The 23,981-nt window shown below is 34.2% G+C and overlaps 1 protein-coding gene across 5 annotated transcripts in view; it reads right to left on the minus strand.

Annotated features, from left to right (window-relative positions):
• Itpr (Inositol 1,4,5,-trisphosphate receptor) overlaps positions 1-23,596 on the minus strand; it is a 110,932-nt gene extending 87,336 nt beyond the window's left edge. For 2 of the 5 annotated variants that reach the window (XM_088264135.1, XM_088264134.1), the window contains exons 1-4: positions 23,254-23,596; positions 6,981-7,116; positions 4,493-4,563; positions 1,983-2,089 (exon numbers count right to left, since the gene is read on the minus strand). In XM_088264135.1, coding sequence (XP_088120261.1) covers positions 1,983-2,089; positions 4,493-4,563; positions 6,981-7,081 — 279 coding nt within the window. In that variant the 5' untranslated portion in view covers positions 7,082-7,116; positions 23,254-23,596. The remainder of the gene's footprint in view (positions 1-1,982; positions 2,090-4,492; positions 4,564-6,980; positions 7,117-23,253) is intronic. The other 3 variants (XM_088264136.1, XM_088264132.1, XM_088264133.1) reach the window with 2 other exon arrangements.
• Between the last annotated feature and the right edge of the window lie 385 nt (positions 23,597-23,981).

A 23,981-nucleotide genomic window follows, 5' to 3' on the forward strand; every position in this document is an offset into this window, starting at 1 on the left:
TCTCCGGCTATAAATAATCAGATAGAGCTGGTTACAGAGAGCAGTCACTTATAAAATAAAATAAAAACTATGTAATTTTTTCCACATAAATTTCATTTGACCAGCAATTTCATTGTAACCGGCATCATCAGACTGGTGTGACGCTAGACAAAATTCTAAGTTGTATACACAACACAGCAGGAGTTAAAAACCAAGATTTTATGTAATTTTTCTAACAAAATTAATTTAAATTGAATGAGTTTAAGTAGTGAATTATAATAATACAGGCCAAATCTCGGTATTACGAACTTCACGGGACCAAAAAAATATTTCGCTGTAATGAAAATTCGTTACACTGGATGTATAGGATATGACACATTTTAAATTTATTTTGATGCTATATTATACCCACTCTTATTAATAATGATAAAACCCTTATCCGCACCCCAATGGTGCATAGGGCACTGCGTCATATAAACGCAGTGTTATCTTGATCGTTTTTTACACATGAAGGAAAGGTGATCAGCCCTCCGCTTCAGGTACCAGTCCAGGGTAATATTGAATAAATATTACAGTGAAAAAATCACTCATATTTATTTTCACCCCCCCTGGGAATCAAACCCGGGTCCTCCAGAACGGTAGCCGAGCGTGCTGACCATTACACTACGGAGGCGGACAAACTCCACTCTTATTAGAAAATTAAAATTAGTTGTTACTGTTACACTACACCCAATCTTCCAGCCAGTGATCAATACAATATAGGTACCCATCTACCACAGGACATAACATAAATGAAACTATGATTTTCAAACTGTGAGACTTTATTGGAAAACAGAAATTTACAAGCAATGAAAGAAAAGTGAATTAAGAAGCAAGTTCAAATAGGTTTTTAATTTTTGATAAAAAAATTGGGAAATTTTCATATGGACTTCTCAATGCTTTAAATTGAATTGTAAAATCATTTTAAGATTTTGAAAAAAAAGTTCATTACTCTGAGATCGGTTTCGCTACATTGAATTTTGATTTAGTACATTTTATATGTAAGTTTTCCGGGGACGAATTGCAGATTCGTTGTACTGGAAATTTCGTTAATTCGGTATTCGCTACAAAGAGATTTGACCTGTATCACATGTAAGTTATGGTAAAGGTTTTAGGTATGATTTGATATAATTTTATGTTAGAAATGGATTTTGTGTGTGAATTTAAATAATAATACAGTGAAACCTCTATCTATCGTTTTTAAAGGGACCTATTGAAATGAACTATGAATGCGGGAAAACAATAAATGCAGGATAAAGAAGTCAATACACAAGGAGATACGATCGAGTAATGATACCGTCCTCCCAATCTGCATAACCATTAGTAGGTGGAAATTTCATGAATACAAGTTTTAGATGTTAATAAATGTATTGATTAAAAAAATACAAAGTCGAACAGAACCCAAAGATCTTCAGACCTCTTCTGCTGTATCCATGACACAAGCTTTCGATAGTCTGTATTCCACACGTTGAAATATTGTCGTCGAATGTAACAAAATTGAGAAAATTAAAAAAAAGTAAAAAAAAACAGACAAATTATATCAAATACGCAGCATAATTCAAACGGTGAATGTGGTAAAATGGTGGATAGAAACGATCGATGCGATCTATGAAATGAATTCGGGGTAGAAGAAATAATGTCCGCCTCCGTAGTGTAATGGTCAGCACGCTGGGCTACCGTTCTGGAGGATCCGGGTTCGATTCCCAGGGGGGATAAAATAAATATGAGTGATTTTTTCACTGTAATATTTATTCAATATTACCCTGGACTAGTACCTGAAGCGGAGGGCTGATCACCTTTCCTTCATGTGTAAACGATCAAGATAACACTGCGTTTATATGACGCAGTGTTATCACCATTGGGGTGCGGATAAGGGTTTTATTATTATTATTATTAGAAGAAATAAACGACACATCCGGGAAAACGATTATTCGAGGAACGATAGATAGTTTCACTGTACTCACATGCAGCCTTTTGAGAAGTCCCGTGTCCGTGTTGGTCTGCTTGGCCGTGTTCCAGAACTGCTTCTGGGCCGAGTACCGGTTCATGGGACATATCTTGAGCAGGCAATCTGTGGGGAGTAAACAAAACGCGTGTTTATCACCAAGGCGTGTTTATATCACCGGAACGGATTGAAACTACAGCAGATCCATACGTTTGAGGACCATGAAAAGTGAAAACTTTGAGGTTTAAAACATTTTTCTAAACTAAAATGTATGACACACATTTTATAGAAATCAAGTTTTGATTTGCATTTCACAATATAATGTAATTACAAGTACAACAACAACAAAAATATTGACACAAAAAAGATCCCACAAAGGAAGGCCTGTGTGTGTGGGTATACATTTTATTCTAGGTGATAATAAAAGGGTAATCAAAAGTAAAAACTTCGAGGTAAAAAACATTTTTCTAAACTAAAATGCACGACACACATTTTATAGAAATCCATAAAAAGTAAAAACTTTAAGGTTAAAAACATTTTTCTAAACTAAAATGCACGACACTCATTTTATAGAAATCAAGTTTTTTTTACATTATTTTTAATTCTTTTGCATTTCACAATATAATGTAATTACAAGTACAAAAAAATATATATATTATTAACACAAAAAAGATACCACAAAGGCATGGCCTGTGTGTGGGTATACATTTTATTTTAGGTTATAATAAAATAATATAATAAATTTGTCCGCCTCTGTAGTGTGATGGTCAGCACGCTCGGCTACCGTTCTGGAGGTCCCGGGCTCGATTCCCAGGGGAGGTCAAATAAATATAAGTGATTTTTTCACTGTAATATTTATTCAATATTACCCTGGACTGGTACCTGAAGCGGAGGGCTGATCATCTTTCCTTCGCGTGTAAACGATCAAGATAACACTGTGTTCATATGAAGCAGTGCCCTATGCACCATTGGGGTGCGGATAAGGGTTTTATTATTATTTTATTATTATAATAAAAGAATTTTAAAACATTTTTCTGGACTAAAATGCATGATACATATTTTATGGGAATCAAGTTTTTTTTCTTTATTTCAAATTCTTTTGCATTTCACAATATAATGTAATTACAAGTACAAAAAAATATATTTTATTAACACAAAAAAGATTCCACAAAGGCATGGCCTGTGTGTGGGTATACATTTTAATTTATGTTATAATAAAAGGGCACTAATACAAGGAATACAATAGATATCAAAAAATAAAATTCGATTAAAAGTGCTAATATAAACTACAAACATTTGATTTGAACAGAAAACAAAAAATCAGAAAGATGAAAATGAAAATAGTTGGCAAATATTTACTAAATGAGTTATAAATTTAAAAGAAGGTGCTTTCTTTAGGTGTTTCTTTAATAAATAATTTAAGCAAAATTGAAACAAACTTAGGTAATTAATGTCTAACACATCGCTCACTCCTTTCAAGAACGTCATAAATCAAAAATCGACAATTTTCAGTTGTACATGTTTTTGGAATGCCCAGAAAATGAACTTTATCCCAGCAAAAGAGGCATATTTTTAACATAATATTTACACGCTACAGGGCAGAAAGTGTTGTTTTTGCATTTTGAAGAAAAGGTATTGTTTAATTATTTTTTTAAATGTACTAAATATTTTTCAAATGGAGAAAAAACCTTCAGGTTTTACCTAAAAGATCTGTTGCACAGTAAATAGTTCAATAAGTGGCTCGATATTTATTTTAAATACATTGTGTTATATTTTTAAACTTTAAAAACGTTCTCCTGAAAAATCAAGTTTTTTGATTTGTGACGTTCTTGAAAGGAGTGAGCGATATAGTCTTGTTGGAATGAATTAAACAGTTTTGGGGCTATGAAAAATGAGTGTCTATGCGCAAGTCTGGATTTGCAAAAGGGGATTTCTATTAAATTATTCATTCATTTATTATTGGCTAGATCTATTACTATTTTTAGGAAATAAATATTGGAGCACAAAAACATATTTTAGACACTGTTGGTAAAAGATCTCTTGCAGCTCCAGTTCAACTGAATCAAACATTCAACCTATATATATATACACCTATATATGTCCGCCTCAGTGGTGTAATGGTCAGCGTATTTAGCTACCGTGCTGTAGGTCCCAGGTTCGATTCCCAGGGGGGGGTGAGAATAAATATTAGTGAATTTACACTCTAATATTTATTTGATATTACTCTGGACTGGTCCCTGAAGCGCAGAAGTGATCACCTTGCCTTCATATAATTAACGATCAAGATAACATTGCGTCAATACAATGCAGTGCCCTATGCACCATTGGGTGTGGATAAGGGTTGGAGAGAGAGATATGTACAGCAAAACCTCTATCTATCGTTCCCTGAATAATTATTTTCCCGGATGTGCCGAGAAAACAAATGTGCATCTCGCACAACTGCCTTTCAGGTACAATCAAACCATAAAACACATTTAAGACTCAAATGATTCATATGACAAAATTACGTAAACAGTGTATTTTTCGTACCTCTGAATTTCTTGGGAGGGTCGCTGAGGTCTCCAGCCTCTGGGCACACCACGGTCCTGTCATCTACCAACCTACAAAAAAAAACAAGTTTAATCAATCATACATTTTTTTTAATAATTTCATTACTACACTACTAATTTCATTAATTGATTCGGCAGTCACTTTGTGGTAAAATCTATCCATTTTTAATTAATGTCTTACTTAGTAAATACCACTATTTCTTAAAATGCGGTGTTTGAAAATGATGCGGAATGCATCGAAACACGTGTCACAGTATATTTTAAGAAATAGTGGTATTTACTAAGTAAAACATTAATTAAAATCTTTACTACTAGGCACACAGCCTGTGCCACATTGGATAACAGTACCCAAATTCAAACCTCAACTTGACATGAAACATGTATCATTCATTGACCAAGTTTCTCCAGGGTATGCTTGGCTACAACAGTTTAGAAACTAGAAGGAATGTATGTTTGACAACGTATTTTTATCAATTGTTGCGCGTTATGATTAATAATCCTGAAACTATCCGGAGCACTAGTCTGTATGTTCCCAATAGTTACCTAAGACAGCGTCGGCATAGATTGTTTCACATTCCTATACACAGGACCAACCTGCCGTAGAAATGGTTATGCCTGTAGAAAGAGGTACCGCTATGCTGAACTATATTACACTGGATATTGGTCTGTTCCCTGTGTCTGAGGGAGTATTCCAAAGCAGGATTCTTCTACATTTATTTTCTTTATTTTAAATTATTTTTGCATTTCACAATATAATGTAAATACAAGTACAAAAAATATATCGTAGTCGTACAGGAGAAAGTGACTAACTACCAAAACGTAAAATGTTCAGGAGGGCCATTTAAGTCACTATTGCTTGGCAAGAAAATAAACATCAATGCAGTTTAGTCATTTTTAACTAGTCAATATATTATACTTCCAAGTTTGAAATCTGTTGGGATTTTTTCAGGGCAATATTAAGCTAGTAATATATCAAATAGTCAATGATCATGTTTCTGTAAAACAATGCACTTGGTCCCTTTCTCCTGTATGACTACGATATATAGTATAATACAAAAAAATATCCCACAAAGGCATGGCCTGTGTGTGGGTACACATTATATTTTAGGTTATAGTAAAGAGCAATGGCAAGAATACAATAGATGTTATCAGAAATAAAATTAGATTAAGGGTAACATGGCAATATTGCTGTCAAGGAGTAAGGAATGATGTCAGCCAATGTATACCCGCCATGTTGCATGGAGCACGTGTACTGGAAAACAACCGGCAACCTGCACTTCCTCCCCGTATTGAGACCAATGTAGATCATACATAAAGTCGTATTGCGCTTGTGTTGTGAAATAAATCTTGTGTTACAAACCTTAAGTATTTTTACTAACAAACAACAACGGCTGTTACACATTATATTTTAAGTTATAGCAAAGGACACTGGCAAGAATACAATAGATGTTATCAGAAATAAAATTAGATTAAAAGTGTCAATATAAACTACAAATATTTTTGGTTGGTCGGAAGATATAGCTTTTTAGCAATAAGCCCGCCAATGTACTTATTTATTTTCTGTACATGAAGTTTAGATAAATAAATATTTCATTTTTACATAAAACAAAATCAAAAAGATGAAAATGAAAAAAGTTAGTATCTGCATCTCACTTCAATATTTTTCCGTAAAAATGGGAAAATGATACATATTTCATATCAGGTTAAGACACCTTCAAAATTGACATCTCATCTATGGGGTAAAGAATCCAGTATCCAATACGATAATAATATAAACCCTTGCCAGTCCAAGGTCCAATTTCATTCAACATGGATCTTTTTCCTAGTAGGTACCATGTCGAATGTCATTGGACATTTTATTATCATTAGTATCATTAAGTTAAAATGCAAGGTAACTTTTTTTTTCACTTGCATCAATTACAACAGTATGTGGAGCAGAGGACAAATGATTTTTGCCCATTGGATTTCCTGGAAGGGATACATAAGAGTCGTTTTAGGGGCTGACTTGGCTCACGCAGCGCTGCACAGTCACCGAACTTAAATTCACATCAACAGTTACTAACTGTCATTTACACCAATACCAAATCCAATTCTAATATTTTTAATTAGAATATAACGAGGCATCTATTAAAAAGATAAAGATCCACTAAAATATTACAATTTACCCATATTATCAAAGAAAGAGTCTTCTTAATAAAAGCTTTCACATTTTTGTTGAAAAAATCACGGCCTGCTGGGTACGGCCATATTAATACCTTCCGGCATTGAAAGGGTTAATGAAAAAAATAGTTTCCCTCTAAATACTGTAAATCTATTGTGGACCTGGTGGAATTTTTTTTTGGGACCGAAAAGGGTTAGTATTGTTAAGAGGTAATCCGTATGACAGTCATCAGGGTTTCAAATGATAGATAACATTTCATAGAAGAATCGTCACATTAAGTATCGGTACATATGGGACCTGAACCTACCCGAGAGTGCTCAGGAACCCGCTGACGCTGCCTTCCGCGTACAGGGAGACTATGTCCCCGAGGTGCAGGAAGCCCGCGGAGCAAATCAGGGCGTCCCCCATGGTCAGCAGTTCAGGACACCCTGGCGCAAAGGACCCTGGAACACAGTGACACTTGAGAGATGACGCTGAGATGTCAATATAAATATATATAAACATATAAAGTTACTGTGATAAGATTGAATTTGTTGACGAATTTGAATATTTGGGTATATGTATAGCTAATAAGTTCAAATGGGATTCTTATATCGCTCACTCCTTTCAAGAACGTCATAACTCAAAAATCGTCAATTTTCAGTTGTGCGTATTTTCGGAATGCCCAGAAAATGTACTATATCCCAGCAAAAGCGGCATATTTTTAACTTAATATTTACCCGCTACAGGGCAGAAAATTTTGTTTTTGCATTTTGAAGAAAAGGTATTGTTCATTATTTTGAAGAAAAGGTATTGTTTTATAATTTTTTTTAAAAAATAATTATTTTTCAAATGGTGAAAAAACATTCAGGTTTTACCTAAAAAGATCTGTTGCACAGTAAAAAGTTCAATAAGTGGCTTGATATTTATTTTTAATACATTTCATTATTAAAAATAAATATCAAGCCACTTATTTTTAAAGTTTATAATATAAATATAATATAAACTTTAAAAACGATCTCCTGAAAAATCTAGTTTTTTGATATTTGACGTTGTTGAAAGGAGTGAGTGATGTGTGTAATGGGTGAATTGTATGAATTTTGTTTCAATCGCGACATATTGTGTAATGTGACCATTCCAGATAACATACTTCATGTGATAGGTGTGTTATGTAAAAAATGCCTATTCTCGGATACAACAAGTAACGGTTATAACGAGCAAATTCAGTCGGTCCCTTCATCCTCGTTATAACCGAGTTCGACTGTACGTTAATAATTTTTCTTTTAAATAAATGTATACAATTTATGAAAATAAAATAAATTTATAAAATAAAAAAAATGTATAACATTTTGAATATTTAAAGCTTTGTGGATTATTGTAATATATTATTTGAAGAAATAAAATTTGTTTTTTGATCCACACACTTTTATTATTATAAACCAAGTAGTTTTGGCAACAACCTCTTGCCCTCTTCAGGGTTTGTTTTATAACTTTAAAAAACAAAGTTATAAAACAAACCCTGAAGAGGTTATTTTATTTCTCCAAACTTACTTAGTACCTAAACATCCTGCCGCTTTGCCTCAGGGGTAGGCAAAGAGAATAGAACGCCACACCAAACTCTCTTTGCAAACAACCTTCGCCTCTTCCACATTCATGCAACTCCTCATACATACTCGCCGATTATTCTGACTCCTGACCTGACCACTTCCAATATTTTCATATAATATCCAATACATTTATATTTCTTTTACAAGGCATTAGGTTCGCACTACCCAGGACGACCACTACTGACAATTCGTCGGCAATTCTCGTCTGAACTCGGGGACGCGGCCTGACTCGGGAGGATGCGAGGGAGCTGGCGGCCGACAGAAAAGCCTGGAGACAGTTTGTGGACTCCGTATGCTCCACATAGGGAGCGATATGGTTTAATTAAATGAATCGATTTTTTTTTGATATTCGATTTCAGAAAAATAATTTTCCCTAAATCGACTTTAAATTTGCTTGTTAAAATGAGGACTAATCCAGTATGCGAAACCATAATAATCGACATTTTCCATAAATCGTTTTTTTTCATTGCAAACAATTGAAACAAATGAAAAATCAAACAATTCATTTCTATAAAATAAATTCATACTGTCGAAAATATTGACAATTGACAATCGAGACGTACGAAAGTGGTAAATTCAAGAAATACGTTTTTACAAGAACCCAAATTTATATTGGAAAATCGATTTACGAAAATTAAAATTCGGTCACTGATTCAAATTCAAAAAGTCCATTTTCCATGAACCGATATTCATATCGTCAAAAATATTTCATGGTTATCAACTCCTGCCTTCTTTTATATATAACATAACAATTTGTATAGCCTCTCACCAGTCTGATGATGTCGGTAACGACGAAACCCGGTCGCTGGTCAAATAAAAAAGTGGATAAGCTAAAAATATTGGTTTTAATCTAATAATAAATTAAAAATGCAATTCCATCACGAAGTGTCAGTGGATAATATAAATCTGTCAAAAATATTGACAATTCAAAATGGAGACATTTTAGGATTTTTACGGAGTGTGTGGAAGTTTTTGGTGAGAGTATTTTAATGTTTTTAATGTTTTTGAATTAAAGTAAACCCTGATGATGACAAGGTTCTTGTCGAAACCGGTAGGTTAAATTGTATTAATAAAAAAAGTGGTGAAAATATAGTTGATTAATTTTATAAACGAAATGGAGACGTTCGAAAGTCATAAATTCAAATTTAGAATAATTAAATATTGTTAAATTAATTTATATTGTAAAAACTATTCTAGTTCGAAATTCACTCACTCGAAAATGAACCAAACTCTAATGGCGTTTGTGCACTACACGGAATTTTACCGTCCGGCAGCCCGGTTTTCATAAATAAAAGCGCCTACGACAGTTTAGCGTGATCGAATTTACGCGCAACGAATTTCACGCACCGATCAAGAGATCCGAAGAAAGATGGACAAAAGCACAAGCCAATCCAAGCCAATCATCGTTCATCGTTTTATCACGCTAACTGAAGTGCCGGACGGCAAAATTCCGTGTATTGGACAACGCCCTGAGGGCGATTGTCCACTACCCGGAATTTTACCGTCCGGCAGTCCGGTTTTCAAAAAAGAAAGCGACTACGACAGTTAAGCGTGATGGAGTTTACGTGTTCACGCACCGATCAAGAGCACCGATCCGAAAAAAGATGGAAAAAACACAAGCCAATCGTCGTTTTAAAACGCTAACTGACGTGCCGGACGGTGAAAATCCGTGTAGTGCACAAACGCCCTACTGTCAAAAAATATTACATACTCTGAGACGCCCAAAACTTCTAAATTTGAATTCAGCCTCCCGACATTCTGGCGAAAATGTGAATTTTCTTCGAACCGCGTTCAGAATTTTGAAGAGTGTGTATTCCAGAATATTCTCAATAATAGTGTTTACATTTGCGGCTAACTGACAAGCACTATGTGGGCTTTAGGAGAAAAGCTATGAGCTAAAGTGCCGACACTGCCATGTCGCTCACTCCTTTCAAGAACGTCATAAATCAAAAATCGTAAATTTTCACTTGTGCATGTTTTCGGAATGCCCAGAAAATGTACTACATCCCAGCAAACGCGGCATATTTTTAACTTAATATTTACCCGCTACAGGGCAGAAAGTGTTGTTTTAGCATTTTGAAGAAAAGGTATTCTTGAAGTTTTTTTAATTTTTTTTTTTAAACCCTTATCCGCACCCCAATGATGCATAGGGCACTGCGTCATATAAACGCAGTGTTATCTTGATCGTTTACACATGAAGGAAAGGTGATCAGCCCTCCGCTTCAGGTACCAGTCCAGGGTAATAATATTGAATAAATATTACAGTGAAAAAATCACTTATATTTATTTTACCCCCCTTGGGAATCGAACCCGGGACCTCCAGAACGGTAGCCGAGCGTGCTGACCATTACACTACGGAGGCGAAAAGAGGCGGCTTTTTAATATACTTACTACATTTTTTTCAAATGGAAAAAAAAACCTTCAGATTTTACCTAAAAAGATCTGTTGCACAGTAAAAAGTTCAATAAGTAACTTAATATTTATTTTTAATACATTTCATTTTATTCTTAAACTTTAAAAACGATCTCCTGAAAAATCAAGTTTTTTTATATATGACGTTGTTGAAAGGAGTGAGCGATGTATCCAAATATAACAGCTACAGTGAAGAATCACATCACAAACTATCCGTGAGAATTATCAAAGATCTATGGAAATCATTAAAATCTTCATCAATAACACTACATCAAAGTTTTGCAGTGCCCTATGCTCTAAAACGTGCGGATGGGTGCTAGTAGAAGAAGAATAACTGAACAGGAATATCGAATCCATTTTTTTATTATTAATGTATATTATTTAAATTAAACACTTGTATAAAGTACCACTTAATGTGTTTTATTTTATTACACACGACTAGTTTCGAAAACTACAGATGTTTTCATCTACAGATGAAAATGAATACTAACGAGCAAAAAAAAATCAGGTATTCCACACATATATAAATTACAGCTAACTAAACAAAATCTACTACTACTACTACTACTACTACCATCACGCCGTTTCCCCGCAGGGGTAGGCAGAGAGGATGGAACGCCACACTCTTCTGTCCTGACATACACTCCTAGCCTCCTTCACATCCATACATCTAGTCATACATGCCCTCCGATTACGCAGACTTTTGACACCGCCAGATTTCAGGTTCTGATTGATCTGATCGTGCCAAGTCTTTTTCGGTCGTCCACGTTCTGTTTTCCCTCTCACATTCGCCACATATATTTTCTTAGTCATTCTCTCGCTATCCATTCGCTCCACATGTCCATACCATTGCAAAGAGCTCTTTCTAATCTTTTCAATTATTCCTCGTTCAGCCTTACATTCCTTTCTTATATCGTCGTTTTTAATTCTGTCATACAATGATTTTCCACACATTCGTCTGAGGGAGCGCATTTCAACAGCATTCACTCTGCTTTCATCCTTCCTTTGCCAGTTCCATGTTTCGCTTCCATACATTAGTGTCGGTACTAGCACGCCGTTGTGAACCGCTAGCTTGGCTTCCATGGACATGTTCTTATTCCCAATCACTCTGTTAAAAGCACCATTTATTCTATTCCCTGCATTCACTCTTCTCTCAATATCCTTATCCACTTTTCCATCCCTTGTGAACATGCTTCCTAGATATAAAAATTCTTGCACCTGTTCTAAATTGGAGATAATCCAGATTTGTGAATTAGTATTTGGACACACTTGAAATGTTAAATAAATAAATTAACTGATCAAATTATATGCTAAAATAAAAATAAAATAAAAAAGATATTATCTAGCGTTTCTCGAGTATGTGAATATAATCAAGGATTCGGACCTCACATACAAATGAAAGAGTTTCTGCTCAATAAAAAGCTTTTCTCATCCCACCATAGATATCTCTAGTGAAATTATCGTGAATTCAAACAATTTGTTTCGAGTTTGATCAATATATCTAGAAGTTCCAGGAATTTGAGTAGTGTGGTTGTCAATCATGGGTAGAATTGGTAATCGTTACACGCGTGTAAAGTGATCACTTAGACCAGCCTTTGACGGTCGTAAGCCCCGTAAATGCCCAGACTTCCATATGTTAATTAATCCAAAAGTTATTTTCGTCTTTAATTAATCAAAATCGTTAATTAATCCAAAAGTTAATTTCGTCTTTCTTTTCTTCATCTATGTTGAGATGTTAAAAATTATATATAACGGAAAAAGTTGATTTCGTCTTTAATTTCCTTTTTTTAAACTACCAATAAAATAGAGTTTAACCTTTAAACTCTACAAAAGAAAAACGCTCTAAAAATAACTAAACGTGTTTCATAAATAGCCGAGCGTCGTTTAAAATTAACTAAACGTCGGCGGTTGAAACAAAACTTCACTGTTACAAAGGAATCCACCGCAAGAATTCCAACGATTTGAGTAAGAAAAAACTTAAAATAGATAAAAGTCTATCACGAAGTCAATTGATCGGTAGTAACAAATTATCTACCATGTAGTTAAAATTCTACAGGTATTTTTTTAAGTATACAAATTCAAAATTCGCCGTGTGGCATGTTGCGCCATCTTGTTGAAACCACATCAATGCCATTCAACTGAAGTACGAAGAAGTCAGTAATCGTGGTTCTGTGGCGCTCTCCATTGACCGTAACATTCTGGCCGGCATCGCCTTTAAAAACATATGGGCCAATGATTCCACCTGCCCATAAAGCACACCAAACAGTGACTTTTTATTAATGTAAGGGCGTCTCGACAAAGGCTTCTGGGTTTTCCCCACTCCGAATTCGGCAACTCTGCTTATTGACATAGCCATTTAACCAAAAATGTGCCCCATTGGTGATCAAAATTTTGCGTTGAAAAAGAGGATCCAGCTGAATATTGTTTTCAACCCATTCACCGAACCTACGACACGCCTAATGGTCATTCAGTCTATTCATGGTGAAATGGCAAAACGTACTGACTACAAATCAACTGTCAAATTGACAGTTGATGTTGACTTGATTTTTAAACTAGCAACATTGTTTCTACAGACTTTAACGAGATAAATAATAAATAAAATAAAAATAAACCCTTATCCGCAACCGATGGTGCATAGGGCACTGCATCATATAAACGCAGCGTTATCTTGATCGTTAACATATGAAAGAAAGGTGATCAGCCCCCCGCTTCAAGTACCAGTCCAGGATAATAGTGAATAAATATCAGAGTGAAAAAATCACTTATATTTATTTGACCCCCCCCCCCTGGGGATCGAACCCGGGACCTCCAGAACGGTAGCCAAGCGTGCTGACCATCACACTATAGAGGCGGACAAATAAGTCTATTTAAAAATCCTTTGTACAAGTGTGTCTAAATTAAGACAGAGTCGAAAAAATAAAGACCATCTCAATCAACAGATAATGTAATTTAGTGATTTTTTTCTCTGCTGCCAGATTTATTAATAAACATATTTACATAATATGTTACATATTTACAGATTGTGTATGAACAGTAAAGTAAACTACATAAATAAACAGTGGGCGTGTTACATCCATTCAAATCGATGTTTACCGAATGAACGTAGCGAAGAATTCACGAGAACCGGCCGCGATCGGGCCACAAATTGGTTTCCAAGATATCAAAACATAAGGTTGCACTGTCGAGTCGGTATGCTCAGTTCTAGATAATGATAACTCAAATGGCTCAAATAGACCAGAGCGACACAAATTGGTGTACGAGATATCAAACATAAGGCAACGAGAGGTTCTAGATAATGATAACTCAAATGGCACAACTGGACCAGAATGACACAAATTGGTGTCCGAGATATCAAAGATAAGGCAGCGAGAGGTTCTAGATAATGATAACTCAAATGGCACAACTGGACCAGAATGTCACAAATTGGTGTCCGAGATATCAAATATATGGCAGCGAGAGGTTCCAGATAATGATAACTCAAATCGCACAAATGGACCAGAACAAGGTAACGCGTTGACATCCCATTGTAATCGATGCCCGGGGGTAAGTCAAAAGAATATTTTAGACCGCTAAAAGTTCCAGTACAAAAATATTTAGATCGTGGTATCGATCGAAGTATCGTGACAATAAAAGTCACCTATCAGGGAAACAATGAATCATGTCGATACGTTCATTATTGTAGACCAAATACAGATTTAATTTTTCTTTGTATTGGGCTCAAGTAACACATGAAAGTTCAAGAAGCCCCGTTTTACGGTACATTTTTTTATTCAATTTAATTCAATTTCTATACATTTATACATATGGCAAACTTATAATTTTAGTTACGCTGCGCCTGTCCAAAAAAGAGACTGAGCTCTTGTGCTTGGAGAGGGACTTACACTCAAGGTTTAATGTTTTATTTGGTTAATGGTATAATAGTCTTTTTCTTTTCTTTTATATATATTTTAAAAAGATTTACATGAAATGGGCATTTTTTTTAATTTTGAAATCTTCTATTTTCTTATTTGATCTCTCAGAAGAATATGCGACAAAACGATGTATGATAAATGTGCGAATAGTGAAATAAGGAAGGAATGCAAAGCTGAGATAAGCATTATCGATAAAATTAAGAAAGGTGTGTTGAGATGGTTTGGACTTGTGGAACGAATGAGTGAGGAAAGAACGGTAAAACGGATTTATGAGGCGAATGTTAGTGGGAAAAGAAGCAGAGGAAGACTGAGAAAAACATGGCACGATCAGGTATGCCAAATACTTGAAAGTGGTCAGGTTAGGAGTCGTAACAATCGGCGGGTATGTATGAGGAGATGCATGAACGTGGAAGAGGCGAAGAATGTTTGCAAGGACAGAGTGGTGTGGCGCTCTATTCTCTCTGCCTACCCCTGCGGGGAAGCGGCGTGATGGTTAGTTAGTTTAGTTATTTCTTTAGGGGTAAAAATATAAAATATATAATTTCATGGTTGACGCATGTTAAGGAATGACTTATTGAGCGTCAAAGGTTATTAAAACTACGTTACGGAAACTAAAACTACGTATTGTTACGAGAAACATAACTAAAATCCTCTATCACATTTTTTTTCTTAAAAAAAAACTATGTCGTCACGTTTTCTTGGTGATGTTTCATCTAGAAAGGCAAAGGTCACAGTTTTCAATATTTTCTATTTATAGATATTTACAGCAGTAAATATATTAAAATATAATAAATTATATACTATTTACAGCAGTGTCGGGTTGTGGTCCCGTGGTTAGTGTCGCGGACTCTTAAGTCAGAGTTTCTCGGTTCGAACCCACTCTACTACAATTTGATACCGATTTCTAATAATGAGCCGCTTAGGCTCACAGAAATAGTATGAAATTGAAATATTTTTGTAAATAATTATACGTCCGCCTCCGTAGTGTAGTGGTCAGCACGCTCGACTACCGTTCTGGAGGTCCCGGGTTCGATTCCCAGGGAGGGTCAAATAAATATAAGTGATTCTTTCACTATAATATATATATTTATTTAATATTACCCTGGATTGGTACCTGAAGCGGAGGGCTAATCACCTTTCTTCGTGTGCTAACGATCAAGATAACACTGCGTTTATACAATGCAGTGCCCTATGCACCATTGGGGTGCGGATAAGGGTTTGAAAAAGAATTATACACAAATATTTATCTTTTTAATAAAAAAAAGACATAATACCTCCCCTCGTATAAACAAACAACAAAATGACATCTAAACACAGATTAACACAATGTAAAAGTCTAGGTATTTACAGGGCTTACAATCTGTCATAAGCTGGTTAAGTGATCACTTTATGCATGTGTAACGTTCACCATTCTACCCGTGATTGACAACCACACTACACAAATTTTTGGAACTCATATGCATATCATATAATTCACACGTCCCTTAATGTGTGAGTTCGCGGCAGTATCTAAGGTTGATTCAAGTAAGCTTTTCATTTAGTAGCGACCCTTTTATTTTGAAATGTATGCTAGATTCTTTCCAAATTATTTTACGTACTGGGAGACGCACGAAAACGCGGTTATTTTATTCACAACAATATTGCATATAAATTATCATATCATCCATAATATGAAATATCCAGTGTTAAATATAATAAAATAATAAAGCAACATGATATATTTATACCGTTGAAGAAAGTTCATTCTCTATCAAACATGATTATAAAAATGTGCCCTCGGCACAGAATAACCCAGTGACTTCTCATTATAGTAAATGTACAATTGTTTTTATGTGTAAAAATATGTTAAAATCAAATCAATTACAGTTAAATTTTGTGCTTTACAATAGTGTACATATTGAAAAAAAAAATAATATTAAATAATTAATAAAAATTTACAATAGTGTAGATATTGAAAAGGAATTAATATATTTTTTTAAATTCATTCATTTTACCACACGAAAAACTTCACGCAGGAAACTTTAGGACCTTCCTGCGTAAATGAGATAGTAATATTATTCTAATGTATGAAAGAATAACTATACGGACGAGCGACCTTGTCGTCCGTCGTGTCGCGTCGGCCCTGACACGTAACGTGTCGCACTGTCTCCGTGGGTACAGACCTTAAACGATTTATGAAGAAAAATACTGGACCAAATGCATGATTTAGATCAAAAATAATATTTTCGAATAATGCTAAAAAAATACGTACAAGGGAAAACCGACAGAGCCTATATTTTGGGGGCGTGTCTGCAGCTAAAGAAAAAAATTGAAAGGACTTTTTTTCTTGAAAGAGATCTTTCTCGAAAATCTTTCTTCAGTTGATTTGTTTGCGTTTGGCGGGAATCGAACCAGCGAAGCGACTTCAACTTCCCAGTTGGGTTACTCAACAACGTTATAGCACACGGCCATAAGCTCCTCTCGTGATCAAACATTTGTTCTCTACATGAGAGAGTACGGCTATTATCCTTGGCTCTACCCGACCGAGTTTCTCCAGGGTATGCTTGGCTACAATAGTTGAGAGACTAGAAGGAATGTGTATTTGATTACGCATTTTTATCGATTGTTGCGCGGTATGATCGATAATCCTGAAATTATCCGGAACATTGGTCGGTATGTTCCCGATAGTTACCTAAGACAGCGTCGACATAGATTGTTTCACATTCCTATACACAGGACCAACCTGCCGATGGTTATGCCTGTAGGAAGAGCTACCGCTATGTTGAACAATATCTCATTGGATATGGATCTGTTTCATGTGTCTGAAGGAGTTTTCCGAAGCGGGATTCTTCTACACCTTTAGCAATAGTTCTAGCATATTTTCGATTTTTGTATGTATTGTAATGTATACGCTTTAAATTTTTTGGTTTATAATGTATATCGTAGTCGTACAGGAGAAAGTGACCAACTAACAAAACGTAAAATGTTCAGGAGGGCCATTTAAGTCACTTTTGCTTGGCAAGAAAATAAACATAAATGCAGTTAGTCATTTTTACCAAGTGAATACATTATACTTCCAAGTTTAAAATCCTTTGGGAGTTTTTCAGGGCAATATTAAGCTAGTAAGATATCAAATAGTCAATGATCACGTTTTTGTAAAAAATGCACTTGGTCACTTTCTCCTGTAAAACTACGATATGTTAATTGAAAATAAATAAATTGATAATTGAATTGAAAAGTTAGGGTTAAAGGAAGAAAGATGGATCTTTCCATGGATCGCTATGAGAATTTAAGCTTCTCTGCGCTTCTTTTTGTAAGAACCATTGAACTTTTCACTGTGCAACAGATCTTTTAGGTAAAACCTGAAGGTTATTTCTCCATTTGAAAAATATTTAATATATTTATAAAATAATTAAACACCATTTCTTCAAAATGCAAAAACAACACTTTCTGCCCTGTAGCGGGTAAATATTAAGTTAAAAATATGCCTCTTTTGCTGGAAATTTTAAATTTTCTGGGCATTCCGAAAACATGCACAACTGAAAATTGTCGATTTTTGATTTATGACGTTCTTAAAAGGAGTGAGGGCTAGGTATATGAACCAGTTTTAGAACTTCACATCTATTGGTGAGATGAAAAGAAACTTTTACTGAGCAGAAACTCTTTTATTAGTATATGAGGTCCGAATCCTGGATTATAATCATATGCATGAGAAACGCAAGAAAATATCATTTTCATTTTAATTATTAAAGCTTATAGTTTGACTTGATAATTTATTTACAACATTTTGAGTGTGGAAGTTCTATATACATGAACCAGTTTTAGAACTTCACTAGAGACATCTATTGGTGAGATGAAAATAATGTTGTAAATCTAGAATGTGTTTGAGTTGGCCAAAAGCCGCCCAACTCAGTCCTGGTTGCCCACTGCAGGGTTAAAATCAAACATCTCGAGACTAATTTATTACCGGGGCTACGTTCGCGAAACGTGTTATTTTATTTGGTAAATATCGGACGGGATACAACATATAACAAATCGCGCAGCGGCTTTTACAGCGCCGTGAATATTATTTTTATTGTGTTCCTAAATATTTATCGGCGAGTGTGATCGCCGAATGGCCGGATTTAGCGATTTCAATGTCAGATACGAATAGTGATGTCCAATCACCGTAAATTCACAAATCGAAACATCGATTTTCATACATCGCTCACTCCTTTCAACAACCTTATATCTCAAAAAATCGTAAATTTTCAGTTGTACACGTTTTCGGAATGCCCAGAAAATGTACTATATCTCAGCAAAAGCGGCATATTTTTAACTTAATATTTACGAGCTACAGTGCAGAAAGTGTTTATTTTGCATTTTGAAGAAAAGGTATTGTTTAATTATTTTTTAAAATACATATATACATAGTATTTTTCAAATGGAGAATAAACCTTAATGTTTTACATAAAAAGATCTGTTGCACAGTAAAAAGATTAAGTGGCTTGATATTTACTTTTAATACATTTCATTTTATTTTTAAACTTTAAAAACGATCTCCTGAAAAATCAGGTTTTTTGATATATGACGTTTTTGAAAGGAGTGAGCGACACCCACCTAGATCAACACTGTATCAACTCAAAAATTATGATCTTTTTTTTTAGATAATCACTTATTCGGATTCTACAAACGAAGACGCATATATCAATTTATCCGATTTGTCAATATCTTATTCTTCAAAATATAGCGCTATATGTTACTTTTGGTGAAAAAAAGAGTTCGATTCTCTCTGCCTACGCCTTCGGGAAGAGGTGTGATAGTTAGTTAGTTAGTTAGTATAAAATATTTAAATGTAAATATTCTTCAATATGCATTGGTCCATTCATAAAAGAAAACAGGAAACTTGTATTACATAAGGCGACATCACTATACGTTTTTCGTCTCCCAGAAAAAACTGTTTTTTTGAGTTGATACTCTTTTGATCTAGAGGTGCGATATGAATTGCTATTCCGGATTAACGTGGTAATAAAAATAGGGTTTGTTAAAAGCAATTATTAACAATTTTTCATCAATGTTCTATCATTATTATAATTATTCAGATACTGAATTATCTACCCAACGGAAGATTTAAAATATAACTACCTCTCTATATGAACCTTCATCCGCACCCGATGGTGCATAGGGTACTGCATCATTTAAACGCAGTGTTGTCTTGATCGTTAACCCATCAAACACTCTAATATTGAACAAATATTAGAGTTAAAAAAATATACATATATATGTATATATATATATATATATATATATATATATATATATATATATATATATATATATATATATATATATGTATATGTATATATATATATATATATATATATATATATATATATATTTGTATATAATTTCTAACATAAATTTGGAGTCACTTTGCTAATAAATATATATATATTTAAATATATATATATATATATATATATATATATATATATATATATATATATATATATATATATATATATATATATATATATATATATATATATATATATATATATATATATATATATATATATATATATATATATATATATATATATATATATATATATATATATATATATATATTTAAATATATATATATTTATTAGCAAAGTGACTCCAAATTTATGTTAGAAATTCTGGATTTCACTTCACTTTTCTTACTTGCTCCAGGAGTTATTCATATCAAAATCCAAAAATTCGAGATGAACCTACATACATTTATTACTTTGGCAAAAACTTACTACAACCATAAATGTTGTCGAAGTGGTTGCATGCCCAAGAAATTTTCCATTGAGCGATAAAAAAATCACAATTGGCAACAATAAAAAACACCTAAAATGTGAATTTGACTGGTTTTGATTTCAAGACACGTGCCTGAAAGGTTGTACGTATTATTAAAACATTCTGATTTTATAGACTAGTATTCTGATGTCTTGTCGTTTGAAAACGTGTAATATTCATTAATATTTTATGAGATTATTTATATTAGAAATTCAAATTAATTAAGCATGAAAAAAACATGGCACGATCAGGTATGCCAAATACTTGAAAGTGGTCAGGTTAGGAGTCGTAACAATCGGCGGGTATGTATGAGGAGATGCATGAACGTGGAAGAGGCGAAGAATGTTTGCAAAGACAGAGTGGTGTGGCGTTCTATCCTCTCTGCCTACCCTTGCGGGGAAGCGACGTGATTGTAAGTTAGTTAGTTAAATTAATTACGAAATTTAAAAACATGATAGTTTTTTATTTATTTTAGAACACAACGTCAGTGGAAATTTAAAATGCATAGGCATAAATCCGAAAATCAATAGTTTTAACCCTAAAATAAATATTAGTGATTTTTTCACTGTAATATTTATTCAATATTACCCTGGACTGGTACCTGAAACGGAGGGCTGATCACCTTTCCTTCATGTGTAAACGATCAAGATAACACTGCGTTTATATGACGCAGTGCCCTATGCACCATTGGGGTGCGGATAAGGGTTTTATTATTTATTATTATTTAACCCTAGATAACTAAACTGCATTTGTAGATACATAGTAACTAAACATTCGTCAGGCGGACTACGCAATTTAAAACGTGAAAATTATCAAAAGTATTTATTAAAAATAGTAACTGGTTACATGGCACTCAAGTTTGGTTTATTAGGAATGAATGTAAGAGACATTTAACAATAAATCCCTATTCCGGAAACAAAGGCTGGCGGGTGCGGGGTGCAGGGAAGTAAGTGCACTTGACTTGCACCCAGAAGGGCGTCGTCGCGTGGACGAATGTTTAGTTATCTAGGGTTAATTACGAAATTCCGTCGTTACGAAATACGTCCGCCTCCGTAGTGTAATGGTCAGCAAGCTCGGCTACCGTTCTGGAGGTCCCGGGTTCGATTCCCAAGGGGGGTAAAATATATATAAGTGATTTTTTCACTGTCATATTTATTCAATATTACCCTGGACTGGTACCTGAAGCGGAGGGCTGATCACCTTTGATTCATGTGTAAACGATCAAGATAACACTGCGTTTATATGACGCAGTGCCCTATGCACCATTGGGGTGCGGATAAGGGTTTTATATATATATAATTACGAAATTTAAAAACATGGTAGTCTTTTTTTATAATTTTAGAACATTACGTCAGGGGAAATATAAAAGTGCGAGGACATAAAAAATCACAACAGTTTTAAATGGCATTTTATTTACATTTTGAGTGTGTCCAACACATATTTACAAATCTGGATTATTTCCAATTAGGAGTTTTTTTTTAAATTTTTAAATAACTCTTATTGGAGATAAACTAGATTAGTGAACAAATATTTGGACACGCCTACTCGAAATTTTGTATATTATTTTTATTAGTTTTCCAATGGAATGATCGGAATGTCCGCCTCCGTAGTGTAATGGTCAGCACGCTCGGCTACCGTTCTGGAGGTCCCGGGTTCGATTCCCAAGGGGGGTAAAATAAATATAATTGATTTTTTCACTGTAATATTTATTCAATATTATTACCCTGGACTGGTACCTGAAGCGGAGGGCTGATCACCTTTCCTTCATGTGTAAACGATCAAGATAACACTGCGTTTATATGACGCAGTGCCCTATGCATCATTGGGGTGCGGATAAGGGTTTTATTATTATTATTATATGATTAGTATTTTAATCTGAGCTCCCTCACTGACTTCATACGAACGCCATCAAACATAAGTTATGTATGCAAGAATCAACATTGCGGTTTAGAAAACGTTTTATTTCATTTGGTAAATATTGGATTAAATATAATATATGTGTCGTCTACTTTAAAATGCGCCAGATCTAATTTCATAAGATTTAAAAAAAAAATTAATACTGTATCGGAATGCCAATTGTGGGTTTTATTGTTTAAAATATTTATATACTTGAAAACCCTGCTAAAAATACTTAGCGTTTTATTTCAAATTCCGCTATTTTCATGAAACCTGCCTTCTGACCCATATCGGCCAATCAGAGAGCGGGGATAGGTCAAAAATTAAGATGACGTCATTATCGGTTTGTGTCTCGTGTTTTTTTTTTAAATACTGAAAAAAAATCCAAAAAAATGGGGAAATTCTCCATTTCATAATATTTTATCTAAAGATAGACAAATCTTTGAAACATACATGTTACCCGGATAATTTTGGATTTTTTGTAAAATCGACTTATAGTTATATGTAAAGTAGGCGACACATATTTGTAACAAACCGCAAACATCATCTTACCAATGATGGTTCAATATTGTATCAATACGGAGCCCTAACTTAGATGCTGGAAGGGACAAGAAGAATGGTAACTACTGAGATGATGCAATTTTCAGGTGTTCATATTAAAATTCTACACCTCGCATTACATAAAAATCACATTTTTTTAGTGCTTTACAACAACAACAAAATGTTTTTCAAAGTTATTGTTGCATTGTGTTACGAAAACATAAGTCAGCTATGTATTCTGAATGTTTCAATGTCCAAATGAACTTAATAGCTTCGTTTTCCAATTAAAATGCGGCACATAACGATTTAGCCGACAACAATATAGCTGTTATTAAGTCATTATGACCGAGTTAAAGACGGCACTTCGGTAAATTGAAACGTCTCCAAACACCCAATTGAGCCAATAATAACAAAACAAGTACTAGAGCATTAATTATTTTCTACATACCAGATTACGGCGGAACACATGTCACTGCACAATTAGATAAACAATGTTTTCACAGCACGCTCGAATAAAACAACACTGAAACCACGATACAAAAAAATGCTAATTTGAAATGATAACAAGTTACTCGAAGCACTGATAAAAAATATGTCGTGTTTGTCGAGAGCGACGCCGGAAACTAAATAGGTGAATGACATAAATAATGAAAATATTCACCTTTGACATAGGGATTGGAGCTCCGGAATAATAATTGTTTAAATTATTTAAACGCCTGAACCCGAAAATGTTTGACAAAACTCCATCCGATACAGGCGTGCGAACTTTTCAGAATGACATTCGATAGGACATTTTCTATGGAGAAAATTCTCAGGGACCATAGTAAATTTCTCAGTAGATTCTAGTTTGAAACCCACAAGACGATTAATATTTCTCGAATTCGTTTGTACATACAAAAATATGACGCTGAACCTAGTCCCTCTGTTCTGCCCTTATATAAATCGTCATATTTTTACTGAACTCCATGTGTTAAAAACCTTTAGAGAACGCAGCCGACGTCCTTTCTGAGCTCATTTATCTTACAAGATTTTCAATACAATTTATACCAGTGCCCATCATTGCATTAATATTCAGAACAGCGTAATTTCAATGAAACACTTAATAGAAATTACTAATTTGTTTACATATTCATCTGCGAATGAAGCAATGGTAAAAAATGTTATTTTAGTTAAATG

Source organism: Brachycentrus maculatus, unplaced genomic scaffold (assembly GCF_059751285.1).
Source record: "Brachycentrus maculatus isolate JH-2025_06_01 unplaced genomic scaffold, ASM5975128v1 h1tg000216l, whole genome shotgun sequence".
Taxonomy (NCBI): domain Eukaryota; kingdom Metazoa; phylum Arthropoda; class Insecta; order Trichoptera; family Brachycentridae; genus Brachycentrus; species Brachycentrus maculatus.